The 21,785-nt window shown below is 49.7% G+C and overlaps 1 protein-coding gene across 5 annotated transcripts in view; it reads right to left on the reverse strand.

Annotated features, from left to right (window-relative positions):
* GRIA3 (glutamate ionotropic receptor AMPA type subunit 3) overlaps positions 1-21,785 on the reverse strand; it is a 157,682-nt gene that overhangs the window by 4,866 nt on the left and 131,031 nt on the right. For 3 of the 5 annotated variants that reach the window (XM_037408043.1, XM_037408042.1, XM_037408041.1), the window contains 2 exons: positions 18,148-18,395; positions 17,472-17,586 (listed from right to left, as the gene is read on the reverse strand). In XM_037408043.1, coding sequence (XP_037263940.1) covers positions 17,472-17,586; positions 18,148-18,395 — 363 coding nt within the window. Of the gene's footprint in view, positions 1-713; positions 829-17,471; positions 17,587-18,147; positions 18,396-21,785 lie in introns of all 5 variants that reach the window. The other 2 variants (XR_005107484.1, XM_037408044.1) reach the window with 2 other exon arrangements.

A 21,785-nucleotide genomic window follows, 5' to 3' on the forward strand; every position in this document is an offset into this window, starting at 1 on the left:
TTCCAGCGGACACCTCAGGGGTGGGATCTCCACTGGGGTCTCCAGCGCTCCTGCACAAGGAGGCTGGCCCTGCAGTGTGGCTGGCGTGGGACAGGGCAGTACAGCAGCAAAATGGTTCAAAGCAGAATCAAAAAGAATATACAACATTTATATTGTGAGTTACCAATAGTATTTCCAGATATTTTTTTTTCCTTTTAAATCAAACCAATTTCAAATCGAATTGGGAACCAGGGCAGGAAGGGTGGGTTTTTTTCCTTATCACAGGTCTGTCCTGAAATCGTCCACCCTTAGCAAGCGTGTGGCTGTTTCCCAAACTGACATGTAAAGAATCTAAGTCACAATTTTGAAACAAAAATGTGTTTTTTTCTATAAAACTAAAAATAAGAAAGGATGCTGGCCTGAACAATACGCATTGGCTGTGCTGAAACGTGCACATTTAAATGAAGACACCAGCTTGGGAGGCTTTGGGGGCTTCTCTTTCTGTGTTTTTCTAGCCAAATACTCAAATAGTAAAACATACTTACAACTACAGTCTGTTACTGCACAAAAGAAAAATGCTGTCACGTTCAGAGACTTAATTATTTTTTTTTCTATTGCTTTTCTTTCAACCTTCAAAATGTAAATATCAACTTTTGAGAGTCATTCTTTGTATAAACAAACAGTGGGTCAAAATGTGATTGCTAATCAGTACAAAAAGACCTTCAGCGACTGACCTTACTTCCGGAGTCCTTGGCTCCACATTCACCCTTATCGTACCACCATTTGTTTTTCAGCTTGTCTAAGATGCCTTGTTCACTGAGTTTCAATACTGCAAGGTTTACAGGAGTTCTTCACGTGGGAAATAACATAAATAACATTATATTATGTTATTTTATGTTATTCAATCTTTAAACTACTTTAAAACTATACAAAGCGATAAAGCAGGGTTCCTGGCCACAATATTTACACTGCAGGCAACTGGATCATCCCCTTAAGTTAACGCTAGAGCAACGCTATATTACCAGGTCCTGCCCATATCGCTTTGAGTAATCGGCACTCACTGTTAAATGAAGGTAGCAGAAACAAAGCAAGGCCAATTTCCCACTTTGGCACAATCACAGGTGCCTGCAGTAGCTTTAGGGATGACGGTGGCTTTGATCTAACCGGACCCCGGTATTGCACTAACAGAGAGCAAGCCCCCCAGCCCAGCCAGCCTGCCTTCCCAGGGTCGGCCAGCGCTCCCAGCCCCCCAGCAGCCCCCCACACCCGGGGGTGCAGGGGTGTGTCCGCCTCTGAAAAGTAAAGGACCCCAGGGTGGATGCCACCAAGGGAGGTGTCACCAGCCATCACGGCCGTTCCATTCTCCCACTCCTGCAGTTGCTGTGCAGGGGCCATGCTGGGAGTCTCCGTGAGTGCTGCATCCTGAACACCGCCGGTCCAGGGAGCTGCAGCAGAAAATAAGCAAATGCAGACCTTTATGAAACAAATTAACATGGAAACTGTGGCTGAGAGTGCCCTGGGTGGGAAATGTTGGCAGGATGAAGGTTAGCTGTCTGCTAAGAGCCTGCAAGCCCAGGGAGACCAGAGCTGGCCTGTCCCTTCCCTGCGGGAAAGCAGCACCTGAGGAGCCCTTGGTTGGGTTTTGTCAGTTCCATTTCCTCATGTGATGTCTTTGGGTTTTTCCTGCCTGTTCTCTAGGGCTCCCTACATCAGGGCCATCTTCAGTTCCTGCTCCTGCTTGAACTTTTGATCCCTGCTCCATGGCTGTGCGAGGCAGCTGGTGGGGAGGAAAGGGACGGGTCCTTACCCTCAGCCATGCTGTGCCACCTTGCACGGGATGACACCAGGCAGACACACTGTACGGCTGCCCTGCAAGATGCCCCACTGTGGAGCCATCCCCGCCTGCTGCCGGCGGAGGGGACTCGGCTCAGCCCCGCTGCCAGCCTCACCCCTCGCTCTCGCTGCCCCTCACCTTTCCCCCAGCCCTGCCCCAAGCGCAGGACTCTGCAGAGCAGAAGAGACCGGGCGGAAAGAGCAGCACAACCTGTACAAACCACCTCAATTACAAGCTTTACTACACGGCGGCACTTCGGGAGATGCTCGCAGCACGGCCCCCAGCTGCGCCCTGCCGTGCCTGGGGCAGGTAGGTACCGGAGGAAGCAGCTGGTGAAGAAAAGCCCCGTTCCCTTCTCTGCCAAGAAGCTGCCTCCGAGGTGGCCGTGAGCCCTGTGGGTGGCTGATGTGGATGGCGCTGCCCTCGGAGGTGCTCCGTGCCCGTCGGGAGGAGAGCAGGTGAGAGGTGCCAGCAGCCCACGGAGCAGGGGACAAGCCCCGTGCTCAGCCCAGCCCGGGCAGCCCGTGGGGTACCACGAGGAAACGAGCATGTCCCGGAGCTCCTAAGCTGAACACCCCACAGGCTGCACCGCCGTGACCCAGCCCGGCATTACCCAGGCCAGCAGGGAGGGCAAAAACGGGGACCACCACCGAGGTGGGGAGAGCCACTGGTCCCCAGCGGCGGCAATACCGGCACTGCCCACGCCCGCAGAGCTTCCCGGCTGGCCAGAGGCAGCACCACTCCTCCTGGGCTGCACAGGGCATTTGGCACCAGCCAAGGTTTTATTTTTTGTCAGATGGCTGTTTTAAAGGAGCAGCTGTAATCTAATGAAGTATCAACCCGGGAAGGCTGTATGCAGCGAGCCGGCCGCAGCCGACGGGCGGCAGTGACAAGCCGCGCACGGCAGAAGGCTCGGCCGGCAGCGGCGCGGAGCCCCTCCACCAGAGCCCGGGGCACCCTGAACACCAGCTGTACCGCAGCTCCCTCTGCATCCACCTATAGGCAGGGCTGTAAAGTATCAACGGGTTCAAAGCACGCTCCACAGACACCGCAAACGCCCGGGGTGCTGCAGGTAATGCACCTACCCCGTTGGTTGGTGCGGATGGGGACCAGCCAGGTCCTGGCCAAGCCACCCCCGTGGCCCCTCCTGGGCAGCGGTGCTGTGCCGACCCCCCGGTGACCCCCGGGCACACGTGCTGGAAGCAGCCATGCAGAACTGCAGTGCAAACCACGGTGCCTTTACCTACTTGTTACAAGCCCAGCAGAAAGAGCTGTGCGGATTACTGCTTAAAGAACAGTGTTCTCATTTTAAATTTCATTTAAAAACTACCCAGTTTGGAGAGACTTTATGCAATGCATCTCTCCGCTTTGAAAAGCATTGTGCAGCTGAGAATACACAAACAATAGGGAGAAGGTTATAAACACCTTTTCTCCTACCCGCATATTTTATTGTGCAAATTTTCCCCTCCCCCCAGTCCTATTCCAAACACTATTTTTAATTTGCATACCTTTATAAACCCCATATGGAGTACAGAAAATTTGCATAACATCCAATACATTATAGATTAGCTTTCACAACATTATACAGTATTGGGAAATGAGGAGGCTTAATATGCTAATTAGGGTGCTTTATTTTTTTTTTTAAAGCCAAGATTGCAGTTAATTGTGCACACACAACTGCCAAAAAAAAAAGTAAACTAAAATTATCTTAACTAAACAGATGGGAATTTGCCTAAACTGGGGTTTTCGCTATCATTTGTCACTGCCCTGTTTGTCAGGTGAGGCACAGCAATGGCTCGGCCCGGGCAGCGGTGATTTGCTCCATGTGCCTGTGCCAGCCTTCAGGGGTGCTCCGGGGCTGAGCCCCCTGCCTGGCCGCTTGCGTCAGGGGGGACAGGGGATGACGGTCTGCCATGAAGCAGTAGCTGATGCCCTCACCTGTCCTGTCCCCCCAGCGCAGATGACCGGGAGGTTTGCCGGAGCGAGCTCCCGGCCTCCCTTGGCTCCGTTACTGCGCTGGGATGTTCCTGAGCAAAGACGCCCTCTCGGCATGCTAGAAAAGGCACCGATTTGTGGAGCGCAAAGCACAGCTTGTTTGAGCAATTCCTAAGGAACAATTTTGTCTGCTTCCAGGAAATTCATCCCCAAACCTCTTAATGCATGAGCTGCGCCCCCATGCTTGAGCAACCGGAGGGTGGGAGACAGTGCGATGCCCCCACAGCCCCTGCTCCAGCATCTCACCCGCAGGGATGCGACACCAGCTGATGCCAAGGATGCGGTGCCAGCCGGCCACCTCAGCTCCCAGGTAAGTAAATACATTGAAAACTGACCCTGGCTGCTGGTGTATTTTCCAGTTGCTGGTCTCCAAGGAGCTATCTAGCCCTGTTCAATCAGACAGTCCAACATGGGGTTGCAACATAAACTAGTATGCTGCAACAAGGCTTTTACCATTGGTCAGAGTCTACTGTCCATGCTGTTTCTCCTTCCTCCAGAGGTCAGACCACACTGCTCCTCCTCCATCCAACCACCCCTCCCCCCTCCTCAGGGCTATTTAACCACTTAGCAGGAACAAGCTACACCTGCACATCGTCCATGTCAAAGAACCTACTGCCGCTGAGGTGAGGCCACAGCTGCATGTTATCAGTGCTGATCAACCCACTGCCTCCGTTGCTCTACAACCCAACACTTTTGTAAAGAACCCAAAAACACGTTGGGAAAAGTGTAACAGTGTTCCTAAACAGAAGATGCCGGGAAGGAATTCTTGCTGCTGCGTGGCTTGGCCCGAGGTCCCCACGGAGGTGCAGGAGGGCAACTCCGGACCGTGGCACTTTCCTCACCGAGTGCTCAGCGCTGCACGTGGGATGGATGTGACTCCTCCGTGCACACCTAGGCTTGCAACCCAGCCTGTCCCATGCCGCAGGTCGAAGGCTACTGAGTTCCAAAGCTTTCTGTTGGCTGTTCCAGAGGGAAGCGCAGGGCTCTTCTGCGAGCGAGGGCTGCTGGATGTAGGAAAGGGATTTTTCATAGCTTGCCCAGACACTGTTTGTTTGAAGGGGGATTTTTTTTTTTTTATTGCTTAGACGCAGAGGAATTGAGAGAACTAAATGACTGGTCTGGGCCCTAGGGGAAGGATGTGTCCCAGCTGCCTGCCTGTCTCCCCGGCCAGCTGCGCCGCTCCAAAAACAGCTGAGAGGATCATTTGCTCAGTTTCTGGGTCTCTACCTCAAAAGACTTCCATTTGCTCATCTTTTTCCTGGAACAGTTTTGTGCTTTCCAGATGCTTTTTTAATTAGGTTGCTGTTGTTGGGCTGTATGGGGTATCCTATGAGGTCCTCAGCCCTTTCCCGGGTGGCTTCAGCTGTTTTTCCTCTGCTTTAATTTATGACCCGCTTCTTTTTCATCTCCTCCTGTGTGGTTTCCAGACCAGCTCTCTACTAGTTTGGTTGCTTTTATCAAAGTAAAATGTTCAGAGGTTTGAGAGCTCGTGCTCTCCTGTTGCACTCAGTACACCCAAGAAAACAAGTGGAAGCAATTAGCATCGGGATGTCAGCGTTCTGCATGCCACCGGATGGTATTCTTGGGGCAGAAACCTGCCATGTTTTAATTCCTCACCATAACGAAAGGATTTTTTTTTGTTTACTTGCTTGTGTTTTTCATTCAGATGTGCTAGGTATGGCCGATACAGGCTTACCCATGCAAGGTTGGATCTGTTAAGCAGCTTTACCAAACCTGCTGAGATTTTTTTTTGCTGGCGTCTATGAATGGCTGGAAGACTTGAGTCTGGAGAGACAGTACCAGGAGCCTCACACTCAACAGTATTGCCCCCAGTGGCAAATGAAGCCATTTGCTATGGCTGATTTATTTAAGAGAGGCACGACTTTTAAGATCGGTGCCCACCTATGGCATTATTATGAGTCTGCTACCAACATGACCTTAAGCCTGGGACAGGGGTGGGTTTTAGTGGTGTTTCAGCAGTTTTGCTTCTCTGCTCCCCTGTTAGAAGACCCCTCTCGGGTGCCAGCAGCATTACCTTCCCCTCATCAGCCATCAGTTACTGCTAGAAGCTAAGCTATGCCAGTCTTTTCTCAACGGCAAGGTGGCACCATCTCAAAGGGAACCTCTTGCCTTCACTGGGTGGCCTGGGGTCTCCTCCCTGCTGCACTTCAGCCCCGCCTGGCACAGGACACCAGCCCCAAAGGTCCTGCCACACCCCTGGCTGTTGGTGGCCCCAGGAGACAGGATGATGCTGACAGAGCAAACTGATCTTTGAAAAACGACAGGCATTCCCTCATCAAAACGTCACCCCTGAACTAGGTCCCCAAAGGTTTGGGCTCAGTTTAAAAATCCCGGCCACCTCTCCCTCCAAATTCAGGGACTGCCACAGCACTTCTCTGCCGGGAAGGTTGATCTCCTACAAAATGCAGCATTGCTTCCCAGCTGAAGATGCTCACCACGCCGACATGTGAGATCAACCCTCAGAAAAGCGTGCTGCCGTATGCCCTTTGTAGAGCATCCATTACATTTCTATTTCATCACTATCTTCCATCCATACCGTCAATATGGAGAAGAGGGAACACGATGATGCAGGAGCCATCTGCTCCCTCTTCTTACTTCTCTTTGAGATACCCTCACCCTGTCTGAGGGATTTCTCGCCCCACCTCCTCACCACAGCACCAGTTTGGGGCTAGTGGCAGTAATTTTTATCCTCGTTGAGAAAACCGGTGGCATTATATTTCTTTCTGGCCAGAACAAGTGTGAAGTAGAACAAAACTAAACTAATCATCAAAGAAATAGTTCTTTACCAGTCTGAATGTGAGAAGGCATAACTTCTGCCCCTCTCAAATTATAAATCATAACAGGTTTTTAATTTGATTAATGACCTTTTAGGTTCACTTTCATAAGTGCTGTTAATGCTGTTAATTTAAGAAAAGGACACCCATTTTCCTGGAAAGAGCCATTTTTCCCAGGAACAAGCGATGGGATGTACTGATGCTAGTGGCTTTGTAGTTTTTGGGCTGATCCTCACAAGTCACAGCAGGCAATACAGGGAAGAGCTGGTGACCACTACAGGTGAGATTCAGGAGCAAAAGTCACTTTGGGACTCAAAAATCTCACCCAACAATCTGTAGACTTTTGTCAGCTGCCTGTAACCAGGGTTTGAGTGGCATAACGTCTCAGCAACACTGTAGTTATGTTTATTACTTGCAATCAATAGAGATTTAAGTGGTGATTGGAACAGCTTTGGATAATTCACATCCCATTCTGTGCTCTAATGGATGTAATATAAATGTTATACCCCAAAACGATCATTGCCAAGGAGAGCAAATGAACACGGCAGACAGCACACTGTTCCCTCAAACCAGATTGCTCAGAATTAATTCAGAATTTTTAGATGCAATCTTTCAGAAAAGGGAGCTGCAAAGAAAAGTTCTAACAAGTACAGGCTCTTTGAAGCACTAACTAAAGGGCCTCCTTGGAGCTGTGCAGGACGGGGTGGGCAGTGCACGGGTTGCACTGAATCTCCCAGGCGGTGGGGCTGCCCTGGCACCTTTCACCACGTGGGGTTTACAAACTGCAGGTGTTCCTCCACCCATCATCAGCCAGTTTCTGACGGTCCACAGAATATTTGGTGTACAGGATAGAGTGGGGCATTTTCTCAGCGCTTGTTGCTTGCGGAATCTAGAGTCCAAATATAGCTTTTTTTGGAGTGAAGAAATCACCCACGTGCTTGAAGGAAAATCAGGAGAACATCTGCAGGGAGAGCAGCTCTCTGGCCTTGAAAACATTCTTTCTCCGCTCACGGCCGGGGCTGAAGCTCAGGCTAGCAGAGAACAAGCTGTGGAAGAGCTGATGAACACCTCAGCCCAGGGAGGGATGCCCAGCTGCCTGGCCAGCCCAGGAGGGTGCCAACCACCGGGCAAAACCTCCCACCACCACAACTCCACTGCTCTTATGAGCGGTCCCTGTGCAGGAGGGCTTGGTGGCTTCTGCAGGGCTACACAGGCAGGATGGCTGCGTCCCCAGCCGCAGTGGGGAGGGATGTATGTCACCTCACCCAGGGACAATTGGTTTACGCAGTGATAAAGCTAAGAAATGTAAGGCCAGTGGCAACAGGGATCCTCCTCACAAGGCAGATGGATGCTGGCCCCGTGGCAAACATGGCCAAAAGGAGCCTTGTCCCTTGCTAACAGGTCTGGCTAGAAGGCCAGAGACGCGCTGCCCCGTGTCCTTAACACGCATCTGCCGTGACATGGAATCCCGCACGGTCACTGACATGCCCTTTGGCATTTTCCCCAGCAGTACGATGACACGACGTCAGGTGCCAAATAACTCCAGTTGGAGAAGCGCTGTAGAAATGCTGGCACACACCACTAGGGATGTGGTATTTGCAGCAAAGCTGTTTGTGTTTTCATGTACCCTGGCACTGGCCATTTGGGAACATCAGGGGAAGCAAAATTACAACACCAAAGACACCCCTGGGCTCTGGCTGTGTCATACCGCCCGGGCGCAGCACAGCTGTAAATCTGGTCTAATATCTGGCTAGGCGAGGTTTATCGCTGGTTTGTGGGATCAGAGACACAAAAAGCCACAGGAGGTTCCTGGCAAGTCCAGCCCTCTGAAGATGGCAAGATTAATGCAGCATGATGTCCTCCCCCCAAGCCAGAGCCGCGCAGTCGGACCGAGAGCCGCATCCCTGCCAAGGGCTCTTCACGCTTTCGTCTGAATCCCAGCGACAGGACAGAGGCCAAAGTCCATGGTGGTACCAGGTCTCCGATAGTACATTTTAAAGTGGTTTTCGACTTATTTTATTTTTAATCCCCGTTATTTTGTACCTAATCCCTTTAATTTAGGAATCTGACATATTTAGAGTGCTTTCAATTCTGCAGCAGGAATTCTTTTCCTCTTGTTTCTTGCAGCCAAAGCTGTCCTTGCTGGCTGGAGCATCCCTGTGATTGCTGATGTCAGCACACCCCAACCAACAACGTTGTAACATCAGAGAGTTTAGACGTTAAGTGCTTGAGTTTCTAAAATCCACCTCATAGTGTCAGAGGAAAGGCAAGTGGACTAAGGCACAGGCAAACAAGCGTTTTCTTAATTCAAAGTGCTTCCTAAAATCCTCTAGGGTAGAGCTACTGAAAACACTGAATTAATCGTTCCTGTCGGTGTCACTGGCAAATCTCCGCCGACTTCAGGGGAAGCAGAGCAGGAAGCTTGTTGTGGACATGTGGGAAGCATCACCTTTGCCACGCTCCGAGAGGTAAATATCCGAAGGGCACAGGGAGGATGCCACCACCAAACGGCTGTACCACCGCCTTGCACTGAGATTTCAGCCCCCGCGCACCCAGCACCATGGAGAAACCCCTCCAAGCCACGCACCACGCTGGATCACCAGCATTCCCAGTCCAGCTCCGGCAGGAGGGAGCGGATGCTCACGGGTCCTCTGGTCCTGCTCACTGCAAGTGACCCACCTCTGTGTCCCCGAGCTGGCCCATGCGGCAGCACAGGGCACCAACAAACGCAGCCATCAAGCCCAAGCACTCCGCTTAATTTGACAGGTTACCATAAAAATCTCACTAACAACCATCTTGGTATCTTTAAAATATAAAGATAGAAACAATCCAGGAAGAAATACCAAATCCAGCATTATTCTCTAGAGGGCATTGCTTAAGGTTAAAGACCCATCTAAATCAAATCAGGCACTTTATTCCCCCAAGCTCCATAAATCCCAGCCTGATCTGCAACTATTGAATGGACTTTTTGTCAGATCTTGTTACCGAAATAACTTCTGACTAGATACAAAACCTTTGGGTGAATGCATTGTCCAAATGTTCTGCTCTTTCCGAGAGCAGATCTATCTGCCTGTCATGATTTACCACTTCAGCGATCTCTCTGTGCCACAACTTCACGTTTTGCTATGCACCCACGTGTGAGGGATGGGGAAGATTTCAGATAGAAATGGGCTTATTACTAAAACCCACTGTGTTTGTTTAAGGACTACAGTTACCTGGTACTTCAAGCAGGGGTGCACAGAGTCCTGGAAATACAGGCATGAAAACAAATGGTTACTCACTGTTCCCATTTGTTACCTTCTGTCTCAAAATGCGATCTTCTGTACCTCACACTGAACATTTCATATTCATGGAAAAAGCACAGGCATTTCTTTAAGAAATGAACACTTGGTTGCTCTTTGCTACCTTTTCAGACCCGCACCATTCTTCCCCTGCCCTGTGTTACCAGCAGTTGTGCATCTACAAGATTTAACATTTGAGGCACTGAAATGTTTTAAGGGTGGGCAGAGGAAAAAAGTTGAAGCCACCTAGTTTGAAAAGATGAGCTTTCAAAATCAGAAGATTAAAACCTGGCAACTCAAGCCCCATATATCCCCCAGCCACCTAATACACAGCAGGCTGATGGCAGGGATAGAGCTTGGAGGCGTCGAGCATGGCGGTAAATCCCCTGGCAGGAGGATGTTGTTCCTCCTCCACAGCAGAGCCAGAGGGGTTCCCTGTGCTCCAGGGGCCGGGGGGTGGGTGGGGTGGGGGCTGGCCAGCAGCACCCCGGGACTGCAGCCCCCCAGCTGCCTGTGTGGGTTGTGGGCTCAGCCGTGGCTGTCACCCGCAGCTGGGGTGGGACCCTCCTTCGCAGCAGGTCACGGCACCTTCTGCCTCTGTTGTGCCTTTCGGTACCGAAGGGCATCACGGGATGACAAGAAATCTTAGCTATGAAATAGCACACCGAGTAATTTTCCAAATTTCCTTCTGCTGGGACACTGGCAGTGACAGAGCCGGCGGCTGTGGGAGATGGAGACGGGCGGTGGCTTCTCCTGCCGTGCCGATGCGGTGCGCCAGCCTACGAGCGTGGCTTCGTTCGGTTCAGAGCGCTGGCACACCGGCTCTCAGCTCTGCTCGGATGGCAAACGGGAGGCTTTGCAAAGGCTGCTCAAGGGGGGTTTGGCAACGGCCATTTGAAATGCAATGCAAATGATCACCAGGGGGTGGGGGTTGTTTTAGTTACTGCTGAGTATTTCATAGCTGCAACAGTTCTCAGTAACAGAACTTTGTTCTAGTCTTCGTTACTGTGTTTTTCCATAAATAGTGTTCTTTGGTCAGTTCAAGATTTCTTGCCTGTTTTTTTAGAGGCAGGCTGGCACAACCATTGCATCCTTGTGGAAGCCACGGGGTTTTTCCTTGCAGCAACTAGGTATGCCATTTGAAATTCAGGTGTTTTAACCGATGCTGTATTTGCTGCAACGTGGAAGACGGCCACAGATGCATGATGCCATTGTAACACCTACAGACAGGCTGGGTACACCTGCACAGAGCCAGATGTGCTACCAGCTGGGACCGCAAGTTCCTCCACTCTTTGCAGGGAGCTTGCAGCCTGTGTTTGGCAGCAGCAACTGTCTCTAGGAAAGTATATTTATATGTTTCATAAATGTAGCTCAAATTAAACTCTGTACTAACAGGATCATAATTTAATAGAAGTGCCAAGTGCTAATGCAATAATACATGCCTATTGGATTAGGCAATGCAAGCTGTAACAAGGCACTGTAGTTCATTCACAGCGGTGCCCGAGCCTTGACAGACGGACGTGGCGAGGGGGTGGGAGGAAGAGCTGCCCCCGCAGGGAGGCAGGTTAGGGGAGGGTAGATGCTTGCTGTCATGCTCAAACCTACCCCACCTGCAACAGCAGCGTGGATCTTTCCTGCCATTGCCTGGATCCTCTCTAACCTGGGTGGATATGAGCAAGAGACTCAACTTACCTTGCGTGCAGGCCATCCCCTCACCTTCTCTTTCTCTCGCCTCTAGCCACAGCCATTTCTCCCCCCGTCTTCTATGATATATTTTCCTCTTGGGGCAGCTTCTTCTGCGACTCCTGTGCTCAGGCTCCTCAGCAGGCTGCAGGCAGGCGCTGCTTAGTCCAAAGGCTACACAAGCCATTCCGCAAGCAGCTACGTCGCATGTGTAAATCTAGAGGTGTCCGACCCACGATTACAGTGCCGGCGAGCCCAGAAAAATCCACCAGGGCAGCACAAGTGCCTGCGTCCACGAGCTCAAGGCTGAAACATCAGAATTACTTTGAAGAAGAAGAAGAAAGGCATTTACTTTTCCCCCTGTATGTTAAGTGACAGCAGTTACCATTAAAGAGGAAACAAGCCAAGCCCCGGCCCCCAGGGAGATGCTCAAAGGAAGGGCCCTGCTCCTGCTGTTGGCAGCCCCACTTCCAGCCTCCGGCTTTCCTTTTTCCTCTTCCAGTCCCAAGGAGCTCTGCTTCGGCTTTTCCCATATGGATGCTTACAATGCAGGATAAATGACTCATGCAAGCAATTTATGGAAATGAACCGTTAAGCACCACAGGTATTACCAGGATGAGCGCATGAGTCACCAGGCTTTCTCGAAGGTTTCTTGCAGCCATAAAGGCAGGACCCGGTCACCCTGCAGGGCCCGGCTCAGCCCCCAGCACGAGCACGTCTCCTTCTACCCTCAGGTCCAGCTCCCTCAAGGCAGCACAGCTACTCCTCACGATGCTAAAGGTGACACAGGCAAAACAAACCGGTTCCCAGTTCTGAGATGCCAGCCCTGACTCCACCAGCTCCTTCCCAGCCTGGGCAACCGGCTCACCCCAAATTCCTGTTCTGCGTCTCCTGGTTATGTTCCCAGGAAAGTGCCCTCGAACGATCTGCACAACAGCACAGACATTTCTGCAAAGCAGAGCAGGCTCTCTGCCCTTCTTGGCAATGCTCTAAGCGAGATGCTCCGATGAACTCCTAGAGCATTAAGACTTCATTATTGACACAAAACATACACCGTGTTATTTCCTAATATGCTATAAAGTAATAGCTGCCAATTAAACAAATATTCTGATGTCTTCCTCTTAAAGTATTATTTTGCTTTGTCAGTAATTTGCACAATACGATAATTTCATATTACTTTCCCAGATCTGAGCATGAATTAGCTCTGAGTTACTATCACTGGCTCTGACCAGCCATTTTATCTTTTTCCAGATCATAACCCAGGCCTATAGAATGGGTGGCAAGTAAATTCATACTGATGAACATAATTTCAAACAAATTGCTCAAATAAATCGTACAGCATCTTTTTAAGATAGCCATTTCCCCAAATGTTCTCTTTAAAGCACAACATGTTTGGCAATGGTGCTCTTTAGATGTCAGGTACCCTCTAAAATAATGCGTAACAGATTTCTTCTAAAAATATGCCACTTAAAAAAAATTATGCCGCAAATGCTAATGGCTGTGCTGAAAATGTATCAAAGCAAAATAGCACAGAGGAATGGGGGAACAAATCCCATCTGCTAATGGCCACGCTCACAGCTTGGAAGGGCTGAGGAACGTGATGCTTTACGGAGCGTGGCTCTGAGGGCAGAACTCAGCCAGCACGCTGGAAAAGCAATCCTGGGATTAAAAAGAAACAACTGAAAAATGAAGTAGTATTACATCGTACGTCATTTCACAGATGTACTCCAAAAGAGATATCACCCTAAAAAAGAATATGTTAAAGCAATGAAGTCAAATAATTAGCAAGGAATCTTGGCGTGTGAAGTTGGCGAGATGCGGCATTCAAACATTCTCCTTCAGTGTTGGTTGTCATTAGATGTTACCGTGAAGGTATAAGAATACAAGAAATGTATCAACAGCAGAACTACAGAAATCTGTCTTAGCAGAAAATTGTTCCTATGCAACTGAATAATTAGTTTCACTTAAGTCACTCAGCCTGCCACCGCTGCCTGCATCCCCTTTTGTCTACTTCTTGTTAAATTCCTATTCAGCCATCACTCAGCTCTGAGATGACAGGATTGTATAATAAACAAAATAATTAGTTTCCAAACTCGTAATACACTGTAACATATTTCCTGGAATATGTTTTTTTATAACTGCTATTTTCCATTCTCTCACGATTGAGAACTCAGCTCACATGCATAAGAGAATTTGAAGACAGTATAATTTTGCCATGAATCCAACAGACGAAACTAAATTCACGCTCATTTAGGAGAGTGAAGTGAACAAATTTTGATGCACGTACCCGAATGTCTGCACCTGTCAGCCAAGTCAGCCTGAACATATTGACATGCATCACAGGCAAATTACATATGGATGCAGCATGTTCCCCTTCGGACTTCTTAAATAAAAACCCTACCGAAATGGGGTAACGCGCTTCGCCAGGGCGGTACCGATGGCCAAGACACTGCAGGGCAGCCTGGCACCCTCTGCTCCACACCAGCGCCGGCATATACTGGGAGCACTGGAAATGAGACATATGTCAGCTGAGGCCTTTAAAACGATCTCATTAAAACAGCACAATCTTTTTAGTCTTAAATTACGAGTGGAGCCCAAGACCACGAGATGCTCACAGGACTAACCTTACAGTCTGTGTAACTGTGATTAAGGAACTGGCAGAAAGTCCATTGAATACCTTTTCTTTTTCCTGCTGTCAGTCTCAGAATCCTTGTGAATTTGAAGTCACTGTTCAACTTTCCAGTGGCGATGAGGATACAATAACACGAGGTGAGCTCACAACTCAGAATCCTTCATCCCCAGGCAGAGGCAAACCGCATACTGCACCGCGGGGAGGAGGAGCATGGGAGGGCATTTTCTGGCGACGGGGTTCTCTGTGGTACGACGATGTGCCCTGGCACAGTTGAACAGGCTGCACACTTACCTCTGGCTTTCAGTACAAGCTAGAATACCAGACTGCACAGCAGAATTCAGCCGAAGGAGCCGTCACCCTCCGCCCGCAATGCCTCACGGCTACGCACAGCTCCCTGGCAGCAGGTGGGAAGAGGCTGATCACAAACTCGGAGCAGCAGTTTCCCAAGCCTGGGTCTCTACTGGCGAAGCTAAGAGAGGTGGTCTGTCAGCTCAGCCGGTAAAGACAGCCGCTCCGAGTGAGTAATGGTCCCCGTGCCACCCTGGGGGGGGTGCCAGGTCTGCATCTCTCCAGCGGAGGCACCTTCACCCCCCGTCCTCTCTGATGCCCCCTGCAGCTACCACCTCCTTCAAGGGAAAAACAGAAGTTTTGAAGTGACTCCCATGAAACGCTCTGTAAATGAAGCCGTGTTCATATAAACAATCAGCTGGTGAGGTGGGATGAGATGGCGAGAGCAACTCAGGTGGGAGGATGGAGAAGAGGAGAGAGAGGCCAGCGAGAGTGTCAGGGCCGCAGTGCCCAGCAGGCAGCATGGGTGCTCGCCTTCCCCAGGGGCTCCCGAGGGGTTCCTGGGGGGCTTGGGCACAGCCTGAGCTCGGCAGCAGTGGCTGACTGGGGTGTGCACTGCCAGGAAGGCATCTGCCCATCGGCTGCAGTGCCACAGCATCGCAGCCTGAAGCACTCAGTGCCTACAAAACGCCACCTCCAAAGAAAAGCCACTTGGGAACAACAAAAGCCCTTGGATTTACGACGTCTCTAAAACAACAGCTAAGCCCTTCCCTGCCTCCCCTAGCCTGCGGTGCCACGGGAGGTCTTTCTCACCCGTGTCCTCCTCCCTGGGGAGTTCCGCCGGCTGAGCCGTGCCCCCGAGAGCCAGCGCCTGCAGCTCAGACAAGTCGCCCTTCATCACAGCACCTTGTGACAAACTGCAGCAAGGCAGCGCCTTGTGATGGACACGTTAAACTAGCAAAACAGACGCCACCGTGTCTGTACCCTTTCCTCTTCACTGGACACCTACCCACGGTCCCACAGCCCACCGTAACGCCCAGGGACCAGGGCCAAAGGCTTGCTAACATAGGGTATCGCTCTTTGTAAAAGTTCCTTCAGCACAAGCAAAAATAGAAGGATGCCCTGCCCTAATTACGACCATTTAAAAAAGCTTTTCTAGTTTCCTTAGGGCTGTAAGCATTAGTTGGCTGGGTTTAATTCAATGAACTCGAAGCAATGAAGTTCATTGAAGCTGGTTTGTACAAAGAGTTTTCTTTCATGGAGGCAGCAGCAGACAACGAGTTGCTGGGTCCCAGGAGAATATTAAACATTTAATATACTGGCAAGTATAAGATTATATAAATATGTTGTGTGAGGGATGAGCAGCAGAGCTGAAAAGCATAAAAAAGCTTGTGCTCATCTATCCAGGCAGCTGCTGAGCACTGCAGACCTCCAGTTATTGAACAGACCTGAATTCCAGAGTTCTCCTCCCTTTACTATTACACAGTGGCTTTTGCTAACGTCAGAGAGGAGTAGATGAGCCATTTCCTACGTAGCCAACTGTAAGCAACTCATTAATAGAACGCAGCAGTAATTTGCAGTAATTGTCCGAAACCGCAGTTTACTGAAAATACTGTTGCTATTGATTTTGGACCAAAGCTGCAGCATTTTTATAAGAGAGATTAGGAGTTACTGTTCTCTAAGGAACTGGTTTTACTAGCTGTAGGAGAGTGTCACTAGGAAAATGAATCTCAGTAGTTTTCAGTATAACAATGTATTTTAAATTAATTTTCTTGGTAATTCCTGTACCCAAGGTGACCAAGCGTACCCAGCCTACTCTAGCTACAGCTTCTCCTCACCAGGTTGATGACTGCAGAAATTGCCAGTTTTACAGGGCAAGGCTGGCAATATGAAAGCACACTAACCTTTGCAATACACAAGCTCATTAAAGCAACTTGGAGAGTCTTGCAGCTACAGGCTGCCTGAAAGACTGGGGGAAGCCTCAGCTCCGCAGAAGGCTTTTCCACAGCCAGGATTTCAATCCACATCAGGCTCAAAAGCCCAGCGAACGCAGACACAGTGCTCCTGCGCAGCTGCGTGCAGACTTGTCAGCGGCATGCAAAAGGTGACGTTTGAATATGCTAGGCAAAACTACCAGAATCTCTTTTCTTAAGATTCATTTCTAGTTTAGCGCATCAATATACTTCCCCGTTGCAAGCAACGTATCTCATTTCAGCTTTGCCTACTGCAAGCTCTAGCTCCTTACACGTTACCGTTATTGTTATTATTTTACCACTGATGGGCGACTGCCATCTCTGTGCAACATGTCTTTGCTGTGACTGCTGCTTAACTCTTGCCTCCACGCTTCAATCAGATGAGCAGCCACCCTTTCCTTCTCTGAGCTACAGATCCACCCAAGCAGCTCTTCCCCAGAGACCAGGCTTCTTCCCAGGGCTCTGGTGGCACCAGTTTGGGCCAGCAATGCAGCCCGTGCTGGTACTGGTTTGCCTGGCTCCTCCCTGTAAGAGCAAAGGAGAAGGGAGCCCTCCCACCTCCAGGTCTGTGCTGGCACAGCTGATCCTGGCCAAGAAAACCTCACCAAAACCCCCACTCTGCATCGCAGTCAGATCGTGGCGAAGGACAAGCCCCGTCCTCAGGGCTCAGTACGGTGGCCAGCTGGGATCGCTGGGTTCTCGTGCAGTTACAAGCACCCATTTGCTCTTCATCGGTCCCACCAACGCTGGACTTTCTATCTGTTAGTTAAATCAGGTTTCCCAGCTCGACCAAGCCTGCTGACGATGTTAAATAAGACCGTTTCTTTGAAAGAGCTACTGGGCAAGCAAATGGCTTTTTTTTTTCCCCCACCACAATTATTCAAATGGTTTTAATCTGCGTTCCTTTTGGGTTTTTTTGTTTGCTTTTGGTTTTTTTCTTGAGAAGTAAAATAACAGCCTTGCCGATTACTCTTTGCTAAGGTACCCGATTGTGGTGACATTGAGGCTGACCTTGGAGTCACCTCCCCCGCTGCCGCACTCTCCTTTGTCGTACCACCATTTGTTTTTCAATTTGTCCAAGAGGCCTTGCTCATTCAGTTTTAATACTGCCAGGTTAACAGCATTTCTTGAAACGATAAAACATAACTTGTAAGAAAAAAATGCACAAATGCTTAGGAAATCGTAACGTATAAAAAAAGGAGCACAAGAGGACAAATTGGCTAAAATTTCACAGAACGTGGAGCTATCAAAATGTCTGTACAGCAAATACAGGGTTAAATATTGGAAGGTGGCATGGAGGATAACATTTGCTCAAAACTGAAGTGTGCGGGATGGGGAAATCGTCTTTGAGAAAAAAAGTAACAAGAACACCACATCATGCAGTTAACATTCGTCACATATGGCAGGTTAACTCGGCTTTTACCATTTAAATTGAAAAAGCCATTGAACTGTAAAATTAAAACAGCAACAAACAATCAGAAAGGACAACACGAAGAGAACACTAAAAAAAATGGATGCATTAAATAAATGAAACCATAATTTACCGTCTTATTTAACTCCATGGAATATTGAAGATTTTAAACTTTAAAGTTACCTCAAAATCCACAAGAAAGAAAATGACAACACAATACATCAGGGTAGGTGGAATACTATAACAACATGGATATTGTTATATTATTCCACCCACCTTAATGCTGAGCCTTTGGGGGTTGCTACACCATAGCCCTTGGAATCCAGGTTGCCGCCAACTTTCATGGTGTCGCAGGGCTTGCGCTGCTCGATGTACTCGTTCATCGTCGACTCCAGCAGGAAGGCAAACTTCCCCTTGGACTTCCGCACCCTCGCCACCCCGTCCGCCGTCGTTTTGGTGAACACCGAGGGCTCGGCCGACTTCATGTACGACCACATTTTCTCGTAGACGGCTATTTTTGACCTCTGGGAGAGACGAAAGGAGGGAAATGAAGAGTCGTGTTGGCAAGGGCACTAGACCCAGCTCCTTGGGCTTGGTCGGCTTAGAGGTATAATTAACACCCTGCAACTGATTAAAGCTAACAAATAAAAAAGTCAAAGTAGCTCTGAGAGAGACACATTGCCCCTGGACAATGACCAAACCATAAAATGGTTGGGGAGGGGGAAACATATCTCAGGCATTTATTCTGCTAATTGCCATGTAATTGGCAGCCCGGCCGTCAGGATGAGAAACGGCACGAGCCCGTCCCAGCGCCTCGGCTCCTGTGCTGCCACGGGCTTATCTGCCTGCATGCTGCTCCGCTTCCGAGCCACGGGGGGGGTGGTACATCCCCGCTCATCCATCATGGCCAACAGATGCACAAGAAGGCTTTCCTCCTTGCACAGATCCTCAGCATCTTTTTTTGTGCTAACTCACAGCTGGGAAACACCGACATTTGCTTATTACAAGTTCCCAGCCAGGCAGGAGTCCACTCGTCACAGCGGCGATGGCAGGTCTATGGTACAGCAGATCAGGACAGCTCTAGTGGCTTCTGCTAGTGACGCTCATATAAGAGGTATAAATAGCAATTACAAAATCCTTTACGCGTCAATAGTTAAACTTCCAAAATTCACTTTTACATTTTCCTAAAAGATAGCAAACAAAAATATTAGCAATAAGCTGAAAGAATTGCTGGTGAACTGCTTGTGTCTCATGTATTCATAGATCTTTTCCCATTTTCCTCGCTTTGAGACTGAGCCAATCCTAACAGCCTCTAGCTCTGCGTACAGGTGCAAACCTGGAAATGTTGAGAAATGTGTTACTTCCCCTTCTCCCTCTTCCTCACCAGGAACATTTAAACCACCCTCAGATCTTAAAGCCACCTCCAGACTCTTAAGCATTGGTACCCTGGACTACCGGTTAAACTTTCCTGCTTGGCTGACAGAAGGCAGTAATGCCAATGGTATTTCTCTAAAGTATGGAAATCCAAAAGATTTATATAAGGCTTTTGGTCCAAGCTGTGGGTATCTCGAATTTATGCCTCCTACTCCTTGCCAGTTCCCCGTCTGCAGCCTTCCTTGCAGAACGGGAATGAGGCAGGCAGTAGCTAAATCTAGTCCAAATTTAACAAACTTGCGGCAGAGGACCGTTAATGTCCATCAGCTCGATGATGGAGACATGTTTCCTCCTCATTCAGGACAATATAATCTGTTTTGAATAATGAAAAGCTTAACAACCAGCCGCCAAACATTTCACAGGGAGTAAGTCCTGCCTTCACTGCTCTTCAGATTACCATGCTCAGCTCGTGCGCTACGACGGCTGGAGAGGAGCATGGAGGGCAAGATTTTATTTTAATTATCCTTCCTGATGAGCTTAAAAAACAACTGAAAATGCAAGCCAGCTAACAACAGGAAATCAGAGAGACAATACAGGCTTCGTGAGGAGCTGGCTGGGTGGTGGGTGTGAAAAACAAGCCAGAGGGATTTCAGCAGGGAGCTGGTTTTGGCTAAACATGGGCTGTACGGCTCCGTCTATCCAGCGTTGGGAGCGAAGCAGCGGTGGGAGGAAGGGGATATAAATAGCGCCTGAAATGGTCCTTACACAGGTAAGCAGAAGGAATCTGGGGGGTTTGCCTGGCTGCCCCCTGCAACAGCAAACACCGAATAACCTGGGATGGGGATGCGCGGCAGCCCAGCTCCTGGGGGGAGCGTGCACCTGCTGCCCTGCACCGGCACCGCTGCTGCCCCTGCCAGCCTCAGGCTGGGGGGTGTGCGTGCTTGGAGAGGGGCAGTACCCAGCCCCAGCTGAGAAGAGACATCTCAGCAGTTACAACACGCTGCTTTGTCAGCCATTACCCGAGGCACCCTCTCAGAGCGCACCGACCTGTGTCTCCGGCTTTGCCAACAGCCCCCTTGCTGCACATGGGCGTTTCACGCATCCCTCCCTGCTGGAGCTGCCCAGGGCACCTGCCGGAGGGGCCATGGGGACCCCAGAGCTACCAGAGGTGCTAGGAGATGGTGGCTGTCAGCGGCTGCCACCATGTCCGTGCCCTGTGGGCAGCAGAGCCCGCCTGGCAGCTGTGCCCACCTGCACGAGAAGCAGAGCAGGCAGCGTGGGCAGCACATGGCACAGCCCAAGGCACGGCGCTGCCCACGGCTGACCTGCCTGCTCTTGTGCGGTTTCCTCGTGCAGAACGGTGACAGGAACAGCCTGGCTGGCCAACCCAGAGGCTGCCTGCGCAATGGCAATTCTGGCGTGCCCTAGATTCAAGCTGCTTGTCCTTACAACCTTCATCTTCTTTTAACATAAATAATACAAAAGCACCTGCCCATTTATATTTGCAAATGGGCATCTACGGGACAAAAGGAAGGTAAAAATGCAGCTTTATTCTTTCTCTTTCTACCTCTCAGCAAACTAAAGCGGTTAGCTTTCAAAAATTGTGCATGCACTACGTATGCTTTTGTTTGTTTTCCTCTGCAGAGTGTGCCTTTAATTACATAGATAAACCAGACTTTCTTTTCCTTTTCATCTTCTAACTCACATCAGAATATCTGTCTTTAATAAGTTCTTTCATACTCTTTCCAGCTGGCCTGATTACCTAAAAGCAATTGCCAATACATCTGTGCATTGTTAATAATAACAGTTATCTGATGAGTGCCAGCAGCACGCTCAGGGCTGCAAATGGTCCAAACAAAGCATGTTCCCTGCTCCAAGGGCAAAGGGTGAATGCCATCATTCATGCTTCAAAAAACCAAATTCCATGACTCAAAACCAGATCTCTCTTCAACTTGAACAAATAGCCTAAGCCTTATCGTTTGCTCCCTTCATTTAACTCTTTTGGATGACGCAGTTAATAAGTATCAGTGCAGTTCTCTATGATCGCTGCCTCCCTTTTCTTCTGCCAAGCGGGATTTTTGCAATACCTTGTTACTATCGTCAAATTAGCTAAATGAGCATAGCAGTCTGATCTAGCAGAAGCAGACAAAAAAGCAAGCTAGAAATGGACACAGCAGGTATTGACAGGGAAAGGCTGGGGTAAAATGCCTCGGGCACACGTTGGCTTGGGAGCAGCCAGAGCCTGGCTGGGGGGGCTGGGGGGGCTTGGGGAGGTCCCGCCGATGTCCCGGCAGCGGGGACCAGCGAGGCGATGGGCTCTGGCCACTGTGTCCTGCTCAGTTCGTGCCACTCTTTGCAGCCGTTCCCCTAAATTTGCAATGAGGCCAAAATGATGATTTATGATGAGGCTTCTTAGAGAAAGGGACAGTGCCACCAGAGGAGCTGCAAAACCTGCAGACCCCCTCAGAAGTGCTCAAGGGCATTTTGTGCCCCAGGGGGCACATTTCACACCTGCTCAACCACATGAAACAACCCACTGA

The sequence above is a fragment of the Falco rusticolus genome, chromosome 14 (assembly GCF_015220075.1).
Source record: "Falco rusticolus isolate bFalRus1 chromosome 14, bFalRus1.pri, whole genome shotgun sequence".
NCBI lineage: Eukaryota > Metazoa > Chordata > Aves > Falconiformes > Falconidae > Falco > Falco rusticolus.